Source organism: Chiloscyllium punctatum, chromosome 7, assembly GCF_047496795.1.
Source record: "Chiloscyllium punctatum isolate Juve2018m chromosome 7, sChiPun1.3, whole genome shotgun sequence".
In the NCBI taxonomy this organism is placed as follows: Eukaryota; Metazoa; Chordata; class Chondrichthyes; order Orectolobiformes; family Hemiscylliidae; genus Chiloscyllium; species Chiloscyllium punctatum.
The window spans coordinates 81,257,069-81,271,818 of NC_092745.1; the positions used below are offsets into that span (position 1 = coordinate 81,257,069).

The following is a 14,750-nucleotide window of genomic DNA, read 5'->3' on the forward strand; positions in this document are numbered from 1 at the left end:
CTCTGCTGGTTTAAAGGTGGTCCGGAGTCCGTGTGGGATGAGTTGGTTACGAAGGCATACACTGAGGAAGCAAATGTGGCTGTGGTAGTGAGTTTGTTTCACGACATGTTGAAGAGCTTCAGAGCAGAGGAAATGACCTGGGAGTTGCAGTGGGAGAGGGACTCCCTGAGCTAAATCCTATAATACCTATCTCCATGATTTGTAGATCATTAAAGTGAAAAGCTAAAATCCAGAGGACTGTAAGGTCTTCAGTCACAGCAGTGTCAGAGAGTGATGGTCATTGTAAGGACTGCTGTGAGCCCTAAAGCAGGACAGGCTTTTTTGCTGGTGGGGCTCTGTGTAAGGTACAAGCTACGACATCAGGACGGTCTCCCAACACCAACGCCGCAGGAAGCAACCAGGCTGCACCAGGCAACCTTGCCATGTAGCATGGACATTGCTTGTCTGCTGCTGGAAGAATCCTTAATTGGCCACAAGTGCCTCAAAAGGATAGGATTGGGAATGTCAACCATGACTTTCACTACACTTGACTTAAGCAAAAGGAAGTCATGAAGGCAACAAGACCTCAACAGGAGGTAAGGGGAATTAAATTCCATCCACACACACAAATAAATACTGACCGACCCGTTTATCAGCTTACAAAAAGAAGCAATGTTATGAGGAAAGGTGTGCATATTTCTATCAATATACAACATGGTGCATCAGCTTCATGATCACTTACTCAATCAATTCCTGAACAGGACAAACATTTCTGAACAGTATTTACTGGGAAAGAGACAAGTTTGTGCACATGTGTGAAAAACAATTTAACAATAACTACAATCTAAAACTGAACTCTCCTGTCTTCTACAAAAAGCTTGCTCAGCTGACCAGAGACTAGAAAAGATTGCAACCGATGATAGCTAGATATGGGAACACTGCATGGTGAAGGTGCAGCCCAGCAGCAGACATGACATGCAATGAAAGTGGGTGATCAAGTGGCACAAACCAGGACTGGCATTAACCAACTGGTGCATACCAGTGACATCAGTGGCGAAAGAAACAGTACACATGTCAGCAGTTGCTGTATGAACGAAGTCACAGGTGCAACCAATCATGGCGCATGGTCAATTGGTGGCAAAATTTAGTAATTTGAAAAAGGCTCAAAAACAATTTTTTTTAGAGAAAAATAACTCAACAGGCACTTACTATTTCACTACGAGACAGTTAGAGGTGCATATTTTTCCTCATTCTAGCTGCCCTGAGATATTAATGGTGGCTCTTCTCCATAGTTCACTGTTATCTTTGTGTTAACAATGCATCTACAATGGTGTTGAATAGCCAATTCCAGAATATGAAGTCAATGAAAATGAAGGAATGCCGATACACATCCAAGCCGATACACATCCAAGCCAGGATGGTGAGCAACTTGGTGGTGATGGAAATTCCAATGTTTCTGTGCACAACCAGTTGCCACATTGCATGCCATCAGCCAATGACATGCAGTAGTCAGTAACATTCATGGTAGATTACAATCAACTTATTGTAAAAATATAGTGTGCAGAACACACATGGATAATGATTCAGATATTGCCGTCACTGGCAAAGTCTCGAAGTAAGTTACACACAAAGTTCTAGTGACCTTTTCCCTTTACTGATGCTGGTTTGAAACTGCTGTCAAGTCAATAGGATTACCAGTCATCTGGCAGTGGCAATGTTGTTCTCAAACTGGGTAAGCAGTGAATCACATTGAAGAATTCTTACCAACAGCAAATAGGATGTAGAATAATATCCTTCACTTCAGTTTCATTTATGGAAAATGAAATAACTGACTGGACTTTTTTTTTTAGATTTCCTACAGTGTGGAAGAAGGCCCTTCGGCCCAACAAGTCCACACCGACCCTCCGAAGAGTAACCCACTCAGTCCCACTTCCCTCTAACTTATGGACCTAACACTATGGGCAATTTAGCATGGCCAATTCACCTGACCTGCACATCTTTGGACTATGGGAGGAAACCAGAGCACCTGGAGGAAACCCACGCAGACTCAGGGAGAATGTGCAAACTCCACACAGACAGTTGCCCAAGGTTGGAATCGAACCTGGGACCCCAGTGCAGCAGTGCTAACAACTGAGCTACTGTGCTGCCCTCGTGCTGGACTGTGCAAAGAAGGTTAAGGATAAAATATCATAATAACATAGCATGAAATATAAAAGTTAAGTTAAAATCACACAACACCAGGTTATAGTCCAATAGGTTTATTTGGAAGCACTAGCTTTCGGAGCGCCGCTCCTTCATCAGGTGGTTGTGGACTATAACCTGGTGTTGTATGATTCTTAACTTTGTAAACGCCCCATTCCAATATCAGTATCTCTAAAATCATAAAAATTAAAATGCTTAATCACAATAATAGAGAAATTCGACATTCCACAAATGTAGAATTAATTTCCTGGGGCAATGAAACTTCTGAGCAGTAATTATAAATTAGTGGATGAAAAGCCCAGTTAAACATTATTCAATATGGCACAATTTTTGAAGATTGCTATTCTCACTGTTTAAGAAACAAAGTTAGAAATCATATGACACCAGGTTATAGTCCAAAAGGTTTATTTGAAATCACAAGCTTTCTGAGCAATGCTCTTTTGTCAGGAGAGAAGCACACAGGTATGGAACTTAAATGCAGAGAGATAATGGCAAAATAGTTCCAGGTAATTAAGAGTGTCAAAAGTTAAGTACAAATAGGTGTGAGTGGGATGCCGACAGGCTGAACAACAAGTCTTTGCAGGTGATCAAAAGTGTCAAATGGTGTGAGTAAAGGGTCAGCAGCTGAATAGCAAGTGAAGGGATGATCTATAGTCCGATTAATTAAGACAGAAAGATAATTTAAAAAAAATAAAAAATAAAAAATAAAATGGTGCTAGAGACAAACCAAATGTCTGGAATAACATGATAGGTATAAGAATCACATGATGAGGGTCTAACAAAAGTAACAAGTAATCAAAATCTGTACTAACCAATTAAGTTAGAGTGATCATAACAAGTTATCAAAATGATGGTATCAAAACAGAACAGTAAGGAAGATTTTACACAGATCAATATGGTGGGGTTACATGTAGCGTGACATGAACCCAAGACCACGGTTGAGGCCATCCTCACAGGTACCAACCTTGGCTATCAGTTTCTACTCAGCAATTCTGTAGCATTGTTGTGTGTTTCAAAGGCCACCTTGTGGGATGCTTACCCGAAGACTGGAGGCTGAATGTCCTTGACTGCTGAAGTGTTCCCCGACTGGGAGGGAACACTCCTGCCAACAATTGTTGCGCAGTGCAGATTCATCCGTTGTCATATTTCTGCGTGGTTTCACCAATATACCATGCCTTGGGGCATCCTTTCCTGCAGTGTATGAGGTAGACAATGTTGGCAGAGTCACATGAGTACGTACCATGTAGTGGTGGATGGTGATCCCATATTTGGTAGTAGTATCTATGTCTCTGATGCGATAGGTTTTGCAGAGGCTGCTATGGCAGGGTTGTGCAGCATTGTGGTCAATGTTCTCCTGAAGGCTGGTAGCTTGCTGGGAATGATGGTCTGTTAGAGGTCAGGCTGCTGTTTGAAGGCAAGAAGTGGAGGCATAGGGATAGCCTTGGTGAGATGCTCGTCATCATCAATGACATGTTGTCCACAGCCTTCAACATGACAGCTTCTCTGTTCCGGGGAAGTACTGGACGACAAACAGTATTCCTTTGGTCGTGTCTGTGTCTGTTTTCTGAGGAGGTCATTGTGGCTTTTTACTGTGACACATCGGTACTGGCAATTCATGAGTTGAGCATCGTATCTCGTTCTTATGAGGGCATCTTTCAGCATCTGTAGGTGTCCGTTGTGTTCCTTCTCATCTGAGCAGATCCTGTGTGTACACAGGGCTTGTCTGTAGGAAATGGTTTCTTTAACATGCTTAGGGAGTATCGACATTCATTTCTTTTGACACATAATTACCTGGAACTATCTTGCCATTGTCTCTCTGCATATAAATTCTGTTCCTATGTGCTTCCCTCCATTTCACCTGGCAAAGGAGCAGTGCTCCGAAAGCTTGTGATTTCAAATAAACTTGTTGGACTGTAACCTGGTGTCATATGACTTCTGACTTTGTTCACCCCAGTACAACACCAACACCTCCACATCAGTGAGATTAGTAGTGCAAGAGTTTATTAATTCAGAGATTTCAATCTGATTTTAGCCTGGGAAAGCTTCATTAGAGTCTACCCTGTGGAGAATGCAGAATCACTGGCAGCAAAGTCTGGATTTCCACATTTAACCTATTGCTTCTGCTTTATGAGGCTATATAATCTTCAGAACAAGTTTACAGAGTCAATTAAAGTCACAGCTATGATTTTTTACATTACTTGCATACTTAGTTGCTCAGTTGCAGTTATCAATACTAAAGAATTATTCATGCAAACATAGAAAACACTTCATAGTAGCAAGGAGCTTAGCACATTGTAGTCCTTTTATGAATTAAATGATTCTGCACAATAAAGAGAGAACTAATTAGTGTAACTTGTGTGCAATATTTTCTTGCTGAATTGTATTATTAGGCTGTAGTATGCTGAAACAACAATTCGGGGTGTGGAATTTATTTACTCTGCCGTGATCTGCTTCCAAGCTCCTACATATTCCGTTCTACACTTCACATTAGAATGGCTGGAAGGATACAACTGGTGTGTCCTATTTCCTGTCTTTCTTGCATATTGTCAAGAGTGTGGTGCTGGAAAAGCACAGCAGGTCAGGCAGCATCCGAGGAGCAGGAGAATTGACGTTTCTGGCATTAACTCTTCATCAGGAATAAAGATTATGGGCCGGGGGGCTGAGAGATAAATGGGAGGGGGGTGGGATTAGGAGGAAGGTAGCTGAGAAAGCGATCGTTAGATGAAGGTGAGGGAAAAGGTGATAGGTCAGAGAGGGGTGGAGTGAATAGATGGGAAAGGAGATGGACAGGTCAGGAGGGCGGTGTCGAGTTGGAGGCTTGGGATTGGGATAATGTGGGGGGGGGAGAAATGAGGAAACTGTTGAAACCCACATTTACCCTGTGAGGTTGTAGGCAGAATATAAAAAGTGTTCTTTCTCCAGGCATCAGGTGGTAACGGTTTGGTGGTGGAGGAGGCCCAGGACCTGCACGTCCTTCGTGGAGTGGGAGGGGGAGTTGAAGTGTTCAGCCATGGGCCAGTGGGTTTGGTGGGTGCTGGTGTCCCAGAAATGTTCTCTGAAATGATCCGCAAGAAGGCGTCCTGTCTCCTCAATGTTGAGGAGACAACGTCGGGTGCAAAACGAATACAGTAGATGACATTGGTAGAGATACAAGTAAATTTATGTTGGATGTGGAAGGTTCCCAGTCGACCCATTGCCTCAGCCTGTGCCTGTCCCACTGAACTCATCCCTGCCTACCTTGACACCATCCTATCCCACTTAGTCCAGCAACTCCCCAACTACGTTTGGAACATCATCCACACCTTTCTCCTCCTCCAAGATTTTCATTTCCCCGGCCCCCAACGTCTCAGCTTCACCATGGACATCCCTGAACACATCGATCTGCAACGATGAAGGCCTCCAAGTCCTCCACTTCTTCCTCTCATGCCGTCCCAACCAGTATCCTTCCACCAACACCCTCATCTGCCTGCTGAACTGTCCTCACCCTCAACAACTTCTTTCTATCCTCCAAACCAAATGGGTTGCCATGGGCACCTGCATGGGACCTAGCTATGCCTGTCTCTTTGGCGGGTATGTGGAACAATCCATCTTCCGCAGTCACATCGTTCCTTAGCTATACTGATGACTGCATCGGTGCGATCTCATGCTCCCACGAGGAGGTTGTACAGTTCATCAACTTTAGCATCACCTTCCACCCCGACCTCAAATTCACCTGGACTATCTCAGACACCTCCCTCACCTTCCTGGACCTCTCCATCTCTGGCGACCGACTAACCACAGACATCTACTATAAGCCCACCAATTCTCACAGCTACCTAGACTACACCTCCTCCCACCCTGCCTCCTGTAAAAACGTTATCCCTTATTCCCAATTCTTCTGCCTCCACTGCATGTGTTCCCAGGATGACTAATTCCACCTTAGAAAGTCCCAGAAGGCCTCCTTTTTCCAAGTACACAATTTCCCTTCCCAAGTGGTCGGTGATGCCCTCCAGCACATCTCCATTTCCCACATCACTGCCCTTGGACCCCACCCCTCCCAACGCAACAAGGACAGAACCCCGCCTCGGTCTTCACCTTGCACCCCACCAAACTCTGCATACATCGCGTCATCCTCCTCCACTTCTGCCACTTACAAATGGACCCCACCACCAGAGATATATTTCCCTCCCCACCCCTTTCAGCGTTCCAGAGAGACCATTCTCTCTGCGACTCCCTCATCAGGTCCATGCCCCCCCACCAGCCCACACTCCACTCCTAGCGCCTTCCCCTGCCACTGCAGTGTAAAACCTGCGCCCACATCACTCACCTCACCTCTGTCCAAAGCCCCAAAGCATCCTTCCTCATTCAACAGAAATTTACCTGTACTTCTCCCAATGTCATCTATTATATCCATTGCATCCGATGTGGTCTCCTCTATACCAGGGAGACAGGACGCCTACTTGCAGATCATTTCAAAAAAACATCTCTAGGACACCTGCACCAACCAACCCCACTGCCCATGGCTGAATACTTCAAAAACCCCTCTCACTCTATCAAGGACATATATTCCTGAGCCTCCACCACTGGCAAACCATTACCACCTGATGTCTGGAGGAAGAACGCCTCATAATTTGCCTTGGGACCCTGCAACCAGATAGGATTAATGTATACTTCACCAGTTTCCTCATTTGCTACCCACCACCCCCCCACCCCCACATTACCCCAGTCCCAAGCCTCCAACTCGACAATGCCCTCCTGAACTGTCCACCACCTTTCCCATCTATCCGCTCCACCCCCTTCTCCAACCTATCACCTTCATCTACCTATTGCATTTTCAGCTACCTTCCCCCCAACCCCAACCCCCTCCTATTTATCTCTCAGTGCCCCCCGGCTCACAAGCCTCATTCCTGATGAAGGGCTTATGCTTGAAATGTTGATTCTCCTGCTCCTTGGATGCTGCTTGACCTGCTGTGCTTTTCCAGCACCACACTCTCAACTCTGATCTCCAGCATCTGCAGTCCTTGCTTTCTTCCATATTGTTCAGGTTAGTCACTCTTAATCAGCAGTAAAATTGTGTGTAATATAAACATAGGAATACCTGTAGCACCTAGTGGATGTCCTTTTGATATCAGTCCACCACTTGGATTTATGACCCATTTTCCACCATATGTATTATCTCCTTTGTCAATCAACTCTGCAGCTTTACCTAGGAGAACAAACATCAATCAGCAAAAGGCATTGATATGTTAATTTATAACGTGGGAAACATTTTCAGAGTCAAAGAAACCAGTTGAATAATTATGTAAAATTCAGATATTCTGTTTTTACATTTCAGTGACTCGACCAAACTTTTTACAGATTCAATTTTAGTAAAATCTGAAAAAAGTTTTGAATAGCCATTTAAAATTTCTTCCCTTATTCTTGTCTCCTACAGATAGTAATTCACTTTTGACTGATGTATCAGTGTTTAAATTAGAGTGGTGCTGGAAAAGCACAGATCAGGCAGCATCCGTGGAGCAGGAAAATCGACGTTTCGGGCAAAAGCCCTTCATCAGGAATAGAGGCAGGATGCCTGCAGAGCCTCTCTCCACTCTGCAGGTACCCCGCCTCTATTCCTGATGAAGGGCTTTTGCCCGAAACGTTGATTTTCCTGCTCCTCGGATGCTGCCTGACCTGCTGTGCTTTTCCAGCTCCACTCTAATCTAGACTCTAGTTTCCAGCATCTGCAGTCCTTGTTTTTACCTGATGTTATTGGCACTCTGATACTAAATTTAAAGGACTTTCTCACAAGTTGAATGCTATCACATAATTTTAAGGCAGTTGCCTTCTTAGCCAAGAGGAATTCAGCTCTCTATATCTTCAAATATGCCTTCTCCTAATTCAAGTTGTACATCAACAATCAGGAATACAAACTCAGGTTGGCCTTCTACCTCTTTGGCCGAGGAGACAATAGCAAATTATTACAGCTTCACCATAATGAGATTGGCTAACACCGAATCAAGGCTGAAAACGTGTTGCTGGAAAAGCGCAGCAGGTCAGGCAGCATCAACACATTTTCAGCTCTGATCTCCAGCATCTGCAGTCCTCACTTTCTCCTAACACAGAATCAAACCAGGATACTTCTACTCTGTGTGGTTCAATTTGATATAATGTGGTGTAAATTATCCAGTCAGGAGTCAGAGAAACTACAAATGGAAAATTATATAAATGAAGAGTATTTACTGATTTTCAACAGAAGGATGAATGGCAAAACTGGTTGGTGCACAGATAAAACAGGATTTGAACCAACTTAGATTAATGGGTTGAATGGCAATTATACTTGAAGGTCTTCACGGGATGTCTAAAATTCCTTTAAGACAGTTTCAAACACTCTGTAAATGGGTACATATTAACATAATATCAGGAAATATTAGTTTTAAAAAAGGCAAATAGAACCAGATTTTAGCTATAAGAAATGCCAGGCTAATGTAAAGCTGTCAACTGTCTCCCAGGAACACTGTTGTCAAAGTATGGCGAAAAGTGAATCATGAGCTTGTTCATTTTGAATCAATAATAAAACCTGAAAGCTGCAGATTCTGTAAATCAGAAACCAAACAGAAGTTGCTGGAAAAGTTCAGCAGCTCTGGCAGCATCTGTGAAGAGAAATCAGAGTTAATGTTTTGGGTCCGGGACTAGATTGGTTTGGGATATCTGGTCGGCATGGACAGGTTGGACCGAAGGGTCTGTTTCCATGCTGTACATCTCTATGACTCTTCCTCAGAAATGTTAATTCTGATTTCTCTTCACAGATGCTGCCAGACCTGCTTAGCTTTTCCAGCAACTTCTATTTTTATTTAAGTCAATAATCTTGGGGGGGTTGGGGTAAAATTTAAAGATACTTCATGAAGAGATTTTAGAATCTGTAAAATCAATAAAGTGGCAGGTTCTTCACACCACATGCAAAGGGAAGGCTCGATTTTAAGGAATAACTGCTGGCTCTCCAAATCAGCCTTTCATTTTGTGCCATTCTTTTGTCTCCTCCATACAACCTGGAATATTTTTCCCTTTCAAGTAACAAACTGTTTACCTTTTTAATGGTTGCCTAGATGATAATACCGATCCCACTCAGTATTGCTATTGGTAGACTGACTTCTTCATTATATAAATGTTTGAATCCAAACTCTGATTTCACCGGTTCTAAGTAAAATACCCTTCTGGTATAACAAGATTGATGTAACCTTGTAACCACTTAAGATACATCAAGAAAATATGCAAGAAAAGAAAAAAAACTGTTCAAATAACATTAATATCTGTTACGCACAAGCAGATGTTATAATATTCCTGTAAACAGACATTATATTATTTAATAAACCTCCAATCACCATTTATTTAGTGAACAATTCCTTTTCTTTAGAACACAACGGTTTGTGGGAGGAATAAATCAGTAATGGAACCATTTCAAGTTAATTTACAATGCAAGGAAATAACTAACTGAACAGACAAAAAAAAACTGCAGATGCTGGAATCCAAAGTAGATAAGCAGGAAGCTGGAAGAGTACAGCAAGCCAGGCAGCATCAGGAGATGGAGAAGTCTGACGTTTTGGGTAAAATGCTTCATAATTAATTGAACGCAACAATTACCTTCAGGACAAAGTCCAAGAGCTTCATAAGTAATGAGCTCATTAGCTGAGAAGCAGTCATGAAGCTCAATGACATCTACATCGTTAGGCCCGAGACCAGCTTCCTGAAAACATTTCCTTGCTGCTTCTTTGGTCATGTCGAATCCAACCTGCAAAATGAAAATAAGTTTAGGTCTCTTTAATTCTCTCTCTTCCTCTCTAATCTATTGCCCCGTGCTGAGGCAGTGATTAGTACTGTTACTTTGCTCCATCAGAAATTTCTGCAATGTAATCTAAGGCAAGGAATGTAAAACAGACTACTTAACAGTTTGGCCAATTCTATCACCTAATAATTTCTCCTCTTTAATCCATGGATGCTAACCTGAACACCATAGCCCTGACACCACCCTGAGACCCAAGCATCTGAACAGTTCAGTGTGCAGAGTGGATAAAGAAATATAAAATGACATTTCTCTCTTCATTGTAAAGCTCAACTGCTCACCTCACTTGTCTCATGCACTGTCTAGACAATGGTTGGCATCACAGTAATTAATTCCGTGTTAAGTATCACCTGGTGTTGTCTTTGGACTCCTGCTCTGACATGGTTGTCATTTTCTGTCACAGAAGCTACGAGCTGAGAAGGTGCATATTTTGCTCAGTTTTCTCAGAGTTCTCTTCCCTGCTAGATTGGTTTTTCATTTCTGCTCATCTTCCAAAACCCTTCAAAAAAACCAGTCACCAGAAGTCACAGCTGCCATCAACTGTATCCCATTTGTCAGTTTTAATGTTCAGCATCTTCCTATCCAGCTTACACATATCCTTATAGTGTGGATTTGGATGCCCAGGAGATCATGTCCCAGTGGCCAAGTCACCTACAAAAGGACTTGGTTTCACCTATGATATCCATTGATTGATTGTGGTGAAGTCAGTGCAGAAGTCATTGGCTTAACAATGTGGGCTGACAGAATTAGTAACGTCCAGAATCCGAATTAGTGACTTTGTTAATTGTCTGATATTACATTATTTAACCATGTGTTTCAGCAATTAGTACATTCATACATAATAACTGATCAAAATAATATTGTTTTAGGCATTTACAGATAACTCCACATTTGCGACCAAAAATACAGTGAACCAACAAGAAATAATCTGTACCAAGTTTCTGTAAAAAAGGGGTAAAGCCTACCATTAATATAATGAATATGCTCTCAATAATAATCTTCCTTTTGTCATTAGGCCTAAAAGATTACGTGCAGCAGCTGTTTGTATATTCTGGAGTCTGGTGCCATCCTTCTATAATCTCAAGAAGCTTTACTTGGCTCTGTATCTGTGAAATGCATTAATTTCACTAATGCCTCATTACACCAACTACTTCCATTCAAACACAAATTTATGGATAAAGGCAATAATGTTCCAATCTCTTCAACATTTATACGAATCTTGCTTGAATACAAAATGTTCCCATTTTGATCATCCTGTGGACCAGTATGCAGCTAATCCAATAATATTACAGTTACAGTTTGAAGATCTATATCCAAACCCCCCTATATTTTCTGCCCCTTGGTGTTTCTAAGATCTACCGGTACAGATTCGACTTGATTGGCAATAATATCCTTTCTCAATATTGCATGAATTTTGTCTTTAATCATCAATGTTACTCTACTTTCTGTGTTTTTTAAAAATAATGTCCTTCCAAAAGAAGTACTGAATACTACTGGATCTTCAGTTTCCATCCCTGGGAATCCTGCATGTGTGTCTCCATAATCCCAAGTACATCATACTCTTTTATATCTATCTACGTGACTAATTCAGTTTACTGACAATGCACCATACGCTAAGACACAAGGCCTTCAGGCTTGGTTTTTTTTAAAAACACTCTTAGTCCTGTTCACATTATTTTGCAATATGCTCTTTTTGATTCTTGTCCTCTAGTTCTCTGACTATTACTTTTCTTACTACCCATCCTGTCGTTTGTTTCTTTGAGGGCCCTTCTTCTCTGGGCCACTGTACAATTGTCCTTACAAGCAAACTCAAAATAAAGACTTTACAAACTTTAAGCGATTAAGAATAACACACCTCCTGAAGGGTAATTAGAGGTGGCAATAAATGCTTGCCTTGATAACAATGCTGTCATCCCAAGAGCAAATAACACACTAATGACAGCTTTTTTAAACTCACTCGTGGGACATGGGCATTACATACGGGGCCAGCACTTATTGCTTGTCCCTAGTTGCTCTTGAGAAGGTGGTGATGAGCTGCCTTCTTGAACTGCTACAGCCTTTGTGCTGTAGGTTGGCCCATAGTGCCCTTAAAGAGAAAATTCCAGGATTTTGATCTAGTGACAACAATGGAACGGCAATGTATTTCCAAGTCAGGATAGTGAGATGCTTAGAGGAGATGATGTTCCCATATATCTGCTGTCCTTGTCCTTCTAGGTGGAAGTGGTCGTGGGTTTGGAAGAAGCTGTGCATCTTGTAGATAATACACACTGCTGCTACTGAGCATCAGTGTGAAGAAAGTCGATGCTTGTGGATGTGGTTCCAATCAAGCAGACTGCTTTGTCCTGGCTGCTTTCAATCTTCTTGAGTGTTGTCAGAGCTGTACTCATCCAGCCAAGTGAGGCATATTCCATCACACTCTTGACTTGTGCCTTGTCAATTGTGGGCAGGCATTTGGGAAGCATGAAGCAGTTATTCACCACAGTATTCATAGCCTCTGATTTGCTTTTGTAGCCACTCTATTTACGTACTCAGTCCAGTTGAGGTTCTGGTCAATTATGTTGATGGGGGGAATTCAGTGATGGTAACACCATTGAATATCAAGGGGCTGCAGTTACATTTACAGCATACAAATGCCAGGCAATGTTACTTGCCATTTATCAGCCCAAGCCTGAATATTGTCCAGATCTAGTTGCACCTGAACATGGACTTTCAGTATCTGACAAGTTGTGAATGGTGCTTAACATCGTACAATCATTGGTGACATTATAATGGAAAGAAGGTATTGATGAAGCAGCTGAAGATGGCTGGACTGGGACACTACCCTGGGGAAACTCTTGCAGAGGTGAGACAAGTGGTCTCCAAAAATCACAACTGTCTTCCTATGTGCCCATTATGGTTCTAACCAGTCGTGAGTTTGCCATCTGATACCCATTAATTCCAATATTGCTAAGGCTCCTTGACATCCAGGCCACACTTGACTGAATATCAAAGGCTGTCACTCTCTCCTCATCTCTGCAATTCATCTGTTTAGTCCATCTTTGAACCAAGGTGGTAATGAGGCCAGAAGCTAAGTGGCCCTGGCGGAACCTAAACTGAGCAGGAGCTGCTTGATAGCACTGTTGGTGATACCTTCCATCATTTTACTAATAGAGAGTAGACTGATAGGGTGGTAACTGGGTGGGTTAGATTTGGCCTGCTTTGTATGTACAGGATATACCTGGGCAACTTTTTCACATAGTTGGGTAGATGCCAGCATTGTAATTGTACTTGAACAGCATGGCTAGGAGAGTGGCAAGTTTTGAAGCACAAGTTTTCAGTACTATTGCCAAACTGTTTTCAGGGCCCATAGTCTTTGCAGTATCCAGTGCCTCCAACTGTTTCTTGATATCACAGAGTGAATCCAATTGACTAAAGACTGGCATCTGTGGTGCTGAGGACCATTGGAGGAGATTGAGATTTATTGCTGCGAATACTTCAGCCTTATCTTTTACACTGATGTGTTGGGCTCTTCCATCCATCATTGTGGATGGGGATGTTTGTGGAGTCACCTCCTCCTCCAGTGAGTTGTTTAATTGTCCACCACCATTCACTACTGGATGTGGCAGGACTGCACTGCTTAGTTAGTTAGTTTTGAGATCGCTTAGTTTTGAGATCGCTTAACTCTATCACATGCTGCTTGGCCTGTTTAGTAGTTTAACCAGGTTGACACCTCATTTTTAGGTAGGTCTGGTACTGTTCCTAGCATGCCTTCCTGCACTTTCCATTGAACCAAGTTTGATGCCCTGATTTGATGGTAAAGGTAGAGTGGGGGAAATGCTGGGCTTGAGGTTGTGTTGGAGTATAATTCTGATGCTGTTGATAGCCTACACAGCTTCATGGATGCCCAGTCTCGAGTTGCTAGATCTATTCAGTCTGTCCCATTTAGCACCATGGTAGTAACACACAACACGAGGGTATTCTCAACGTGAAGATGGCTTTCTTTCCACAAGAACTGTGCAGTGGTCACTCCTACTGATAATGTCAGATTGGTGAGGATGAAGTCATCTCAGAAGTTAATATTAGATTTCATATCTAGTGGGCACTTTTAATCATAGGAACTTGAGTTTATTTAACACTCATAAATGTGGGAAAGTGTACCAAAATATATAATTTACAAAAAAAAATGACTAGTCAAAAAAGGACATAGAATGAGAGGCAACCAGAAGCTTAAATTAAAGAAAGGAGCTTCAAGGCAAGTCTTGGAAGATCCATAATTCCCTTTTTTGCAACTACTGGGAACTTGCTCTCAGAAACTTCAATTTGTTGACTTTGCCTGCCATTGTTCACTCATTCTCTAAGGCTGTCCCTATCGCTAGCTCCATAATTCCTGCACCTCATACTCTTACCATCACTTTCAGATTTCTGTTACAAAATCTTATTGTTTACATTTCCATTCTTCCTGCAAGTGTTCACAGAGCCCAGCAAAATCACCAATACTATAACCTAGAGAATTTTTTTCTCCTTCTTGAATCTTCAAAAATGACTTTAAAAATAGAATATATTTTATAGTTACAAAAACATAATCATCTCAGCATTTTAAAAGTTGGACAAAATTGTATGCACCTAAACTTAGCCCAAAAATACGAAAACTTCTAAAATACTACAATAAAATACATATTTTATTTATTCAAAACCTGGTAAATCATTGCCCTGACAGTTTGTCCTAAACTTGTCCTTTACTTCAGAAGACTATGCTTCCTGATCTCTGGCTGAACCACTACCATGAGATAAA

The 14,750-nt window shown here is 42.1% G+C and overlaps 1 protein-coding gene across 5 annotated transcripts in view; it reads right to left on the reverse strand.

Moving 5' to 3' along the window:
* Positions 1–14,750, reverse strand: part of scp2a (sterol carrier protein 2a) — an 81,620-nt gene that overhangs the window by 44,939 nt on the left and 21,931 nt on the right. For 4 of the 5 annotated variants that reach the window (XM_072574189.1, XM_072574190.1, XM_072574188.1 and 1 more), the window contains 2 exons: positions 9,781–9,928; positions 7,259–7,366 (listed from right to left, as the gene is read on the reverse strand). In XM_072574189.1, coding sequence (XP_072430290.1) covers positions 7,259–7,366; positions 9,781–9,928 — 256 coding nt within the window. Of the gene's footprint in view, positions 1–2,594; positions 3,884–7,258; positions 7,367–9,780; positions 9,929–14,750 lie in introns of those variants that run through there. The other variant, XM_072574192.1, reaches the window with a different exon arrangement.